The following is an 11,434-nucleotide window of genomic DNA, read 5'->3' as shown; positions in this document are numbered from 1 at the left end:
TGTGAAGGATGATTCGCATTCGCGTCGTGAGTCGCTCGGCACTGACGCAGGCACTTGCGACTTTTCTAAAACGAAGACGCAGAATGCTTGCGGCTTGACGCAGAGCCCGCGACACCACCTTGCGTCTTTTTCGAAATAATAATCCGCCATTGTTGTTGACATATATTTATTTGTTTACATATTGTGCAACAACCTAACCCTCAAATAATAAATATGTCAACAACAATGGCGGATTATTATTTCGAAAAAGACGGAAGGTGGTGTCGCGGGCTCTGCGTCAAGCCGCAAGCATTCTGCGTCTTCGTTTTAGAAAAGTCGCAAGTGCCTGCGTCAGTGCCAACGCTCTGACTGCGAAATCCTTTCACAGCACCCGTATTCAGAGGATGTTTTCATTAGGGCGTTTTTTTTCCGATGGTGGCGCTTGTGAAGCTTTTCTATGTAAAATCTATATAAAAAGTTCACAAGCGCCGCCATCGGAAAAAAAAGCCCTAATGAGAACATCCTCTGCAGTCCAATTCACAGGGCAAAGCCACAATTTAGAAACTTTGCCGGTGATGGCGCTTGTCAAATTTTTTTTATATAGATTTCACATACAAAAGCTCTACAAGCGCCGCCAGTAGAGGAAAAAAGCCCTAAATTGCATATATTTAATACTACTATATTGCGCATAGGGTATGATTTTGTTCGGATTCATTACGGTGCAGACAATCTCTCTGTCGCAGTCATACTCCTCGACAAAAATCTTTTGCGCATGTCCGAATTATCATTCGAGTCGGGGCTCGGAAACATTCGGCGACGCACACAAATTCATTGTGTATACGTGTGAACCGAACAGATTATTCGGACATGCGCAAAAAATTTTTGTCGAGGAGTATGACTGCGACAGAGAGATTGTCTGCACCGTAATGAATCCGAACAGCCCACTTATGGGAAAGCATAGGCGATGCGCAATATAGTAGTATTAAATATATGCTAAATTGTAATGCCCTGTGAATTGGACTGCTGAATACGGCAGTCCAATTCACGGGGCAAATTTTTTACAATTTAGGGCTTTTTTTTGCCGCTGATGGCGCTTGTAAAAATTTTTTTTATATAGATTTTACATACAAAAGCTTCACAAGCGCTGTGAGTGGTGAAAAAAAGCCCTAAATTGTAATGCCCTGTGAATTGGACTGCAGCACCCGTATTCACAGGGCAAATTTTATACAATTTAGAGCTTTTTTTTGCCACTGATGGCGCTTATAAATTTTTTTTTATATAGATTTTACATATAAAAGCTCCACGAGCGTCACCGGTGGATGAAAAAAGCCCTAAATTGTAATGCCCTGTGAATACGGGTGCTGGTGCTGAAAAAATATCGGATATCTATATATTGATTATCGGGGTCAAAAAATATCGGCGATAATATATCGATATGTATCGATATAATATCGGCTATTAAATATATCGGTGACTATCGCACATCTCAACTGACACTGACAGATCACAGTATAGTTTGGTTCAGTTTAGTTATTAAAAACATATAAACAAAAAAAATCAAAAACTGTAAATATTTATTGCTTTGATTAATTCAAAATGAGTAAAAAACGTCATGGACTTTCTGTAAGTATAACAAAATTTGTAAAAATTATTGAGGTGTAATAAATAAATAAATTCATCTATATATTTTAGAAAGAAGAAATAGCCAAACAGTTCATGTTGCCAGAAAGAAAAAGTAAAATAGCCACACTATTAAAACAAGATGGACAAGCGTATTGCATTTGCCGTAGTTCAGATAGTTCAAGATTTATGATTGGTTGTGACTCTTGTGAAGAATGGTATCATGGTGATTGCATAAACATTACTGAGCGTGAGGCTAAACATATAAAACAATTCTTCTGTGTACGTTGTCGTGAAGAAGACCCATCACTTGTTACTCGATTCAAACAAAAAAAAATTGATCAGCCAGAACAAGAACGTAAATATAAAAAATACAAGGATAAAGAACATGAGCTAAGGTACGAGTATGATGCACCATATGATCCGACCATAATCAGAAAAACATCGAAACGTTGTGGTGAATGCAGTGGTTGTTTACGTATAGAAAACTGTGGTAAATGTGATCAATGTAAACGTTTGGAACATTTGAAAGAACAAAAAGTATCATCAGCTAGAATTAAGTTGCGTTGCATACAAAGGACATGCCGATCTGTTGGTATTCCGTTCAAACCATCGAAAAATATTAACAGAGCTGATAAGCCTGTTAAAAAAAGAAAACGCGATTCAAGTAATGAAAGACCTGATCATTTAGAAATACCAAGGCAATGTTATGGTTCTGCTTGCGTTAAACAATCGCGTGTTGGTTCAAAATATTGTTCAGATGAGTGTGGTCTTAGACTTGCAACAAATAGAATTTACCACATTTTACCAGTAAGACTTAAAGAGTGGGGTATGACACCTTGTGTTGCTGAACAAAACAACATTAAAGCACTTGAAAATGTCCGGAAACTAATGCACGATGTCAAAAAAATATTACATGACTTGGACAAAAGGCATGTTGAACTTGACCGTATTGTTGAGAAGGCAAAAGGTGATAGCATTGATCCTCACTCAGAAACTGATGAAAATGATGATACCGAAATGAGTATGTATTGCATAACTTGTGGTCATGAAGTACATGCAAAAGCCGCAATAAAACACATGGAAAAATGTTTCAACAAGGTAGTTTTTTCAAAGTATTATTAATTAATAAAAATATTTACTCTGAAAGGAAGGCATTATTCGCATTATTACTATTATTATTTCAGTACGAGTCTCAGGCATCATTTGGATCCATATTCAAAACAAGAATTGAAGGTCAAGTGATGTTTTGCGATTTTTATAATCCGGTTAATCGAACATATTGCAAACGACTTCGTGTACTTTGTCCAGAACATTGTAAAGATCCAAAAATATCAGATAATGAGGTTTGTGGTTGTCCGTTGGTTACAAATGTATTTGACCTTACTGGTAAATATTGTCGTGCACCAAAAAAAAGTTGTGTTAAACATTATGTCTGGGAAAAATTACGTAGAGCTGAAATTGATATGGAACGTGTAAGGCAATGGCTTAAAATGGATGAATTAGTTGAACAAGAAAAAAATATACGTGATAATATGAAAAATAGAGCTGGTGTACTTGGTTTGTTACTCCATTCAACACATAATCACGTACTTGAACAACAGTTAGAGCTTAAACGAAAAGAAGCTGGTGCATCTCAAGCTAACAATTTTTCTCAACAAGTAATTTAATAAAATAAGATTCTATATTTATCTGACTTCATATCATTATTTTTTACATTATTTTACACCTACATTACTGAAGGTCTGTGCATAGTTGCATACAAAGATTTTCACCAGCGTTACCCGACTGATTTTTTTAGATATACAAAATACTAAGGATAAGCAGTAGCTGAGTAGTAGCTAAAGAACCAATGAAACAGAAAAATGATGCTGGGTTATCTTTTCCGTAGCTACGCTGGCCTTTAGTTTTCAATTTATTGATTTTATTACAAATCCTAGGAGCTGAATGGCTCAGCCGCAGTATTGTATTATATAAACAAAAAAAGTTATAAAAACTTACGAATTAATCGACATAGAGTCTTCGTTATAGGCTTGAACGAAGCGTCTCAAAAAACTCTATCGCCAGCATAATAAGTTTTTTTTTCTATCTATAATAGTTTTTGAGAAAAAAAAAAAAGTAGAAATTTTGAATAAATATTTTCGCTTTAGAGAAATTGCGTCTAAACTGTCCATCGCTAAGTATTTTGCACCGGAGGTTTTTTATTCGTGAAACTTTTTTCTATGAAACTATAGTGCTCTCAAATTACTGTGTAGTTAACTAAAAATATCACATACGTTTTTATGTGGAATTTTGAAAGTTCTAAAAAACGGCGTAATAATAAACTCAACGTAGAACTGAGATAAAGACTTTGTATTAGACTCATATAATACCCCTCAAAAAACTATCTTCCGGATTGTGGGTTTTTTTTTTCTATCTTCAATAGTTTTTGAGAAAAAAAAAAAACTTCAAAATTTTAACGAAAAAATTTGATATTTAGTTATTTTTAGAAAAAAAAACCCTTATATGGCCGTTTTTTTCGTCCAACATATGCGAAATTTATTCAGGACATGTCCTGATTTGAGAACAGATGTCCTGATCAATTGTGAAAATGTCCTTTTTTGATAAAATGTCCTGATTTGACGTAAATGTCCTGATTGGGCAATTTTTTTTTTCATTTAATTATTTTTTTGGGAATTCCCAACTATGCGAAAAAAATCAACTCAACGGAGCATGGTGCTGGTTGAAAAAGTTATTAGATTACTTTCACTCAACGTCTTTAGATGGCAGACTTATACAAGTCTTATATTCTTTCTTTGTTTATATATTTTGTCTACGTTTATTGACTGAAAACAAATTAATAACAAAAAAACTCTCGTCATTGCACGTGTTTATTATTGAATGTTATTATCTGTTCGGGTGCATTTGATAATTGAGAAATAACAAAAAAATAATAAAATATTGTTTAATAAAAAAACATTAATATTGTAGGAAACAAAAATTTCGCATAATTTTCAAATTTAAAAATTTTTTAGAAATCTAAACAAAATTATGATGCATTTTTTAAGCAAAGTTGGGAAAAAAATTGTAGATTTTCTTGTTTCAAATGATTGTGAAGAAAGCTGCTCCGAAATTATAAAAACCCTGGTGAAAATATTTCTCCGCGATTTCTCCTGAATTTCTCCGCGATTACTCCGAATTTCTCCGCATTTACTCCGAATTTGTCCGTGATTACTCCGAATTTCTCCCAAATTGACCCATGCGGAGAAATGAGTGGAGAAAGGTATCAAAATTTTTTCCGAATTTTCTCCGAATCGACTTGGGTGGAGAAACGTTCGGAAATATTTTTCCACGATGAGAATACGCGGAGTAACGTTCGGAAATATTTTTCCGCGATAAGAGTACGCGGAGAAACGTGTGAAAAAAAAAAAATTATCACAGAGAAATTCTTCCGAAATCAACGACGAGGAGAAATTTTTCCACTTATTTTCCCACATTCATCAATTTGATGAAACGATCACGGGAGTTTCGTAGACCAAGTACCTCAGGTATATCAACTTTTTTGAAAAAAAGTGTCTTCGAATTTTCATTTTTTTCAAAAAAAATAAACATCATTGTGCTTTGCGTTATGTAACAATTGAGGGTCTGGATGCAATAACACGTCGAGCGCTCGAAGTGAAGAAAATGCTATGTTTCTGTGGGTGGAAATTAAGAAAAATTAAAATTGAAAAATTAAAAAAAAAAAAATACAGTCGTCGATAAAATTAAAAAATACATGTTTTTCTCCAAATAAACTTTTTTATATGATAATTACTTTACGAGATAAAAAATAAAAACGAAATTTTTTTTTTTGAAAAAAATACTTTTTTTTAATCATATAACTCGAGACAACTTCTTTAAAAAGTAATAAATCGACTTGAAATTTTGACTGTAGCTTCATTATAAGCTACCGATTGCAACAGTATAATAAAAAAAATCATTTATTCATATTGTTTAATTTTTATTATATGATTATTTAATGTCGAGGAAAAATTCAATTTGTCTAACTTTGAATGAAAAAAGAGTCGGAGAAATTTAAAAATTGAGTAACTTGTCAGCGGCAATATTGTTGAGCAGTATATCAAGAAGTTTTTTACAAATTTTCAGATATTTTTATTAATTATTTACTGAGTTATTAATTTAACAACAAATTGCGCGTATACTGTTTGTATTTATATGGATATACAAACGCGCGAACATACGCGTTCGCGAGAGAGGGGGGCTGACGATCACGCATACATAGCCCTAACGACAGCTCGCAATTAATAATCCTAATAATAATCCTTTTAAATAATTCTTTTTTTATCTTTGGAGAGAAAAACGTTGGCTGATAATAGCCCTAGCGAAAATGGCGACACCGATCCGACACCAATCCGACAGTCGGTTTGTGCACTGATCTCATACAAAACCGACACAAAACCGACACACGACTATAAGAATTTCTGAGTCACAAAAATAAATAATAAGAAGCATTTAAAAAATAAAATATTATGTCTAAAAATTTCTAAATAATATTCTTATAACTAAAGACACATTAAAATTTTTTTTAAATAATTTTTTATTGAAAAAACTCAATTCATGTTTATGTATTAAAAGTGAGGTTAGCTGTCAGAATCATCTATACACGACTGTGAGATTTTACAATTCTCACACAATTCCGACACACGACTGTGAGAATTGTAAATCCGACACAATTCCGACACAAATCCGACAGACGTACGATCGTACGACAGTATAATATTATTTTGTTATTTTTCAATAGATAAAATCATTTTATTGATAAAAATTTTTGTTCAATAATGAAGTTATAATATTTTAATAATTATAGGCATATTAGATATTTTTTTTTTTTAATAAGATTTGACAAAAAAAATAATTGGAATCGTCTGTGAGATTTTACAATTCTCACACAATTCCGACACAATTCCGACACAAATCCGACAGACGTATGACAGTAAATTTTTATTTTGTATTTTTCAATATAAAAAACCATTTTATTGATAAAAATTTATGTTCAATAATAAAGTTATAATATTTTAATAACTTTAGTCATATTAGATAAAAAATTCGAGTGGGAAACACATGGGAACCTGATTAAATGTATTATTTTCAAAAAAAAAGTATTTGATAAAAACCTTCCTCAACCTCATAAAAAAACCAAAAAATAATAATTTTCTAATAAAATAATCAATTTAAAAAAAATCTAATATGTCTATAATTATTAAAATATTATAACTTCAATTATTGAACAAAAATTTTTATCAATAAAATGATTTTATCTATTGAAAAATAACAAAATAAAATTATACTGTCGTACGTCTGTCGGATTTGTGTCGGAATTGTGTCGGATTTACAATTCTCACAGTCGTGTGTCGGAATTGTGTCGGAATTGTGTGAGAATTGTAAAATGTATATGATGATTCTGACAGTTAACCTCATTTTTAATACATAAACAGAATTGAGTTTTTTCAATAAAAAAATTATTTAAAAAAAATTCTAATGTGTCTTAAATTATAAGAATATTATTTAGAAATTTTTGGACATAATATTTTATTTTTTAAATGCTTCTTATTATTTATTTTTGTGACTCAGAAATTCTTATAGTCGTGTGTCGGTTTTGTGTCGGTTTTGTATGAGATCAGTGCACAAACCGACTGTCGGCATTTTCGCTAGGGAGCAGAATTCGTACTTCAGTGGAAAATAATATGAAAAATTGTTAATTAACGATTGCATGTCACCTCGAACAATTGTTAACATTTATTTATAAATATTGTTGAATTATTTTTTTTTTTTCTTGAAGAGAATGTCGTGAGTTTATTTAAACCAATGAATGCAGGTTTCGTACTTCAATAATGATTGAATAAAAAAATCTGATTACTTAAAAATTTTAATTAACAATACTTTGTTATTATTGTTTATTATGTACAAATCTTGATTTCATTCTTACAGGTTCGCGTGCCCTATTTGAAAATGAATCTATCTTTTTTTTTTGTGTTTGGATGTAGTTTTTTTTTTTCAATTTTTCGTCATTTTTTTATTTATAACACATTAGCTACTTTTTTATTTATAACAATTTAATTAAATATTGGTAAATCATTTGAAGGTTATGGGCATTCATATTTTTTGACAGATATAAAATGTTGTTATAATCACATATGTCAACACACACATGCATATGTATATGCAATTAGCGCCACCTATATCAATTTATACGACATGCACGTGACCTTCTGATACCCCAATCAGATTCCAGGGGTGCGTTCCGTAGAGGACCGCGGTCTACCAAAAATAGGCGTGGTTTATCATGGTGAATTTAATTTCGTTGTAGTGTCAGCACTGCTATGTATTGGAAAACGTAAACAAACATAAGCAAACGTAAACACCGAAAAATATGATTAACGTATTATAGAGAAAAAAATAATTTGGCATCAAAAAAAAAATTGTCAATTATAATAGTAGGTGTATATTGTTGTTATCTCAATTATTTAGCCTGTAAATTGTATTTCTTTTCAAAGTTAATGCTTCAAAACCTATCATAACTCAAATGTAAGGTTAGGACAGCACTTATATTTTTGTTATTTTTCAAGATCTTAAACTGGCTGATGTTGCTGTTCATTTTCAACAAAAACAACAATTACTACCTACATCAGTCAATAGATAATGTGTTTGAAGTGGAATTTTTCTTTTCATTTTGTTAACTGTTATTAACAAATTTATTGTTTTAATAATTTTATTCAGTACAAAATTCAGTAAGCACTTTTTGATCACATTTTAATTTAAAATACTTTTATAATTTTTTGATCACATTATGTGATTATTCTATCAATGTGATCAATAAATAAATCACATAATGTGATCAAAAAATATAAATGTGATTTTAAATTAGAAAAGATCATATTTTTTGATCACATTATGTGATTTATTTACTGATCACATTGATAGAATAATCACATTATGTGATTTATTTACTGATCACATTGATAGAATAATCACATAATGTGATCAAAAAAATATAAAAGTATTTTAAATTAAAATGTGATCAGAAAATAAATCACATAATGTGATCAAAAATATAAATGTGATTTTAAATTATAAGTGATTATTTTGTCATAATTAGTGTGAGTGCTGTGTGTGTGAGTATGCAGCTGCGCATTCATCCAGCGAATTTATGATTTAGCTCTATCTGGCGTTCGAATTTTGAATTAATTAAAAAAACAAAAATATTTTAATCCATGGCGCGTAAACACACACGTGGGTTCAGACGCCATAATGATAATAATTATCGACGCTCGATTCTCATTGGTCAACTTAAAACGTTAATAACTCAGTCACAAAGCGTCGTAGACCCAAACTGTAAAAACATTTACTATTTAAAATTTCACGTACAATCTCGTAGTATACTCAGTGTTCGCCATTTACGCTTCATCCTGTATATCACCCCTGGTAGAAATAATCTCTCCGGATTATCTCCGGATTCCTACGGATTTCTCCGGCTTTTCTACGCAATTGAGACTTTCGGAGATATTATTCCGGAGTTTTTTCGGGTTTTCTCCGGATTTTTTCAGAAAAAATTTCTTTTTTATTTTTCGTATGTAAACTCTTATTTCTACTTTTTCTTATTAATTTTTCCATTTTTATGTGTTTGTTTTTTTAAGTCAAAACTCCGGAAAAAATCCGGAGATATTATAGAAATAGTCTGGAGATTACTCCGTAAATATCTCCGGAAGTCTCAATTACGTAGAAAATCCGGAGAAATCCGGAGAGATCCGGAGAAAATCAGGAGAGATTATTTCTACCAGGGTACACCTAACAAATGATTTTTTTTTCATATATTATATCGATGAAAATAGGGCGCAAAATATAATTTTGCCCAGGGCGCAAAAATTCTTTGTTACGGCACTGGTAAAAGCCAGGTATTAAATCTTACTAAAAAATAAATTTTCAAGCTGAAATGTCTAATTTCTTCGGATACGTTGCGCATACCCCGCGCTTATCACTACTCCTGAATTTTTCTTTACATGCATATATGTGTGTGTATGCAGCCGCATGTATTAGTTATTTATCATTGATGGTTTAGCAGAATTTGTTTCTTTTTCCTTTTATTCAAAGCGTACATATATAGTATACATGGTATACATACACGTTTAAATTTTTATATTCCAGAAAATTAGTATTCGATTATTATTTATTATTTATTTATTATGGTACTCACGGTCAATTTAAAGTAGACGAATTACAAATATAATTTATTATTAATTTAAACAAAATAAGTGAAATAAAAAAAAACATAAATTTACAATTAATGTCGCCAAAAAGCCTCAATTTTTAAATACCTGTCTATTCATCATACCTTCAATAATCAAAAGACGTGAAATATCCAAAAAAATGTCAAAATTTTGAAGTATAAAGTTAAATAATTTGCTGGATAAAAAAAAACTAAAAAAAAAATTAGGCGCTTTTTCGATACATGGTATAATAATAATATAATAATAAAAACTGCAGCGCCTAATTTTTTTTTCAGTTTTTTTTTATCCAGCAAATTATTTAACTTTATACTTCAAAATTTTGACATTTTTTAAGATATTTCACGTCTTTTGATTATTAAAGGTATGATGAATAGACAGGTATTTAAAAATTGAGGCTTTTTGGCGACATGAATTGTAAATTTATGTTTTGTTTTTATACATAGGTGCTTTCTTTTGTATATTTATTCCTTTTCCTGTTTATTTTCGCGCATGCGCAATGAAATGTGCAGTCAGAAAAAAGTCAGTTTGCAACAGCGTAGGACATGAGGGACTGGATCAGCCATGTTTTAATTCTTATTTTTGAAAAATTATTTGCTCGACGCCACTGTTCTCTCGACAAGTTTTTATGACAGTCGCATGTGCATGATCATGCGCATGAAAGTGGAAAAAAATAAATACACAAAAGAAAGCACCTAATGTGTGCGTTACAAGGTGCTTTCTTTTGGGTGTTTATTTGTTCTCTTCATGGGAGAAAGCAGTGGCGTTGAAACAAATAATTCTTGAAAAATAAGAATTAAAACATGGCTGATTCAGCCCCTTATATCCTACGCTGTTGCAATCTGACTTTTAACAGACTGCGCATTGAACTGCGCATGCAAGAAAATAAATAAGAAAAAAAATAAACACCCAAAAGAAAGCACCTACACACACTTACAAAAATTAAAAACTCACGTGCTTTTTTAGCTTTTGCGCAAATGCGCGATCATGATGCGCCAACAAAAAATTGACGAAAGAACGCACCTAATAAAGTTAAAAGTTACTATGATACATCACTATAGCCAAAGAGAAGGCCAGAGATTTATAAAAATTTAAAATATTCAGTATTACCATGTTTTCCAGGTTTAAGTTGACAGAGTTTCTATTAGGTTATTTCAAATCTATCAACTAAATTAGCTACTGGCAGATTGTTTGTAAACGAAAAAAATCAGATCTACCACAACAAATGATCAAAAGATTTCCAAATTCCGCCATTTTGAAGTTCGTACGGAGTGGGTACTTGGGTAGCCAACTAGCCACGGAACGCACCCCTTGCTGCAAAAACTCGCATGAGGTTTCTATCGCGTGGATACTTTGATGTAAAAATTTTTGTTTGCACCAATACAAATAAATTCAACAATTAGATATAATAGTGAGTGAGCTCCCGGCGTTCTCCGAGTGTCACATGCGCGCGTCGTTTTGGTAGGCACACGACAAGGAAGACGATAGAGTCTGCACCGTTGCCCATGGAGAAAGAATCGAGCCATGTTAGCAATATAAAAGTATTACATAGATGGAAATCTCATGCAAGTTCT

General features: G+C 31.6%; 1 protein-coding gene across 1 annotated transcript; it reads left to right on the top strand.

Annotated features, from left to right (window-relative positions):
- Window positions 1-1,318: 1,318 nt before the first annotated feature.
- Window positions 1,319-3,970, top strand: LOC122849721 (CXXC-type zinc finger protein 1-like). The gene is made up of 3 exons (XM_044148507.1): window positions 1,319-1,602; window positions 1,672-2,700; window positions 2,787-3,970. The coding sequence occupies exons 1-3, from the start codon at window positions 1,576-1,578 to the stop codon at window positions 3,267-3,269; spliced, it is 1,539 nt and encodes a 512-aa protein (XP_044004442.1). The 5' UTR covers window positions 1,319-1,575; the 3' UTR covers window positions 3,270-3,970.
- Window positions 3,971-11,434: the final 7,464 nt, after the last annotated feature.

This window comes from Aphidius gifuensis, linkage group LG1 (genome assembly GCF_014905175.1).
Source record: "Aphidius gifuensis isolate YNYX2018 linkage group LG1, ASM1490517v1, whole genome shotgun sequence".
Lineage (NCBI taxonomy): Eukaryota > Metazoa > Arthropoda > Insecta > Hymenoptera > Braconidae > Aphidius > Aphidius gifuensis.
This window is presented reverse-complemented; position numbering and strand designations above follow the sequence as displayed.

Coding starts and splice junctions, on each gene's coding strand:
- LOC122849721 (XM_044148507.1), top strand. CDS start 1,576: ATGAGTAAAAAACGTCATGGACTTTCT. Junction 1,603..1,671: donor AAAAACGTCATGGACTTTCT/GTAAGTATAACA, acceptor TATATATTTTAG/AAAGAAGAAATAGCCAAACA. Junction 2,701..2,786: donor TGGAAAAATGTTTCAACAAG/GTAGTTTTTTCA, acceptor TTATTATTTCAG/TACGAGTCTCAGGCATCATT.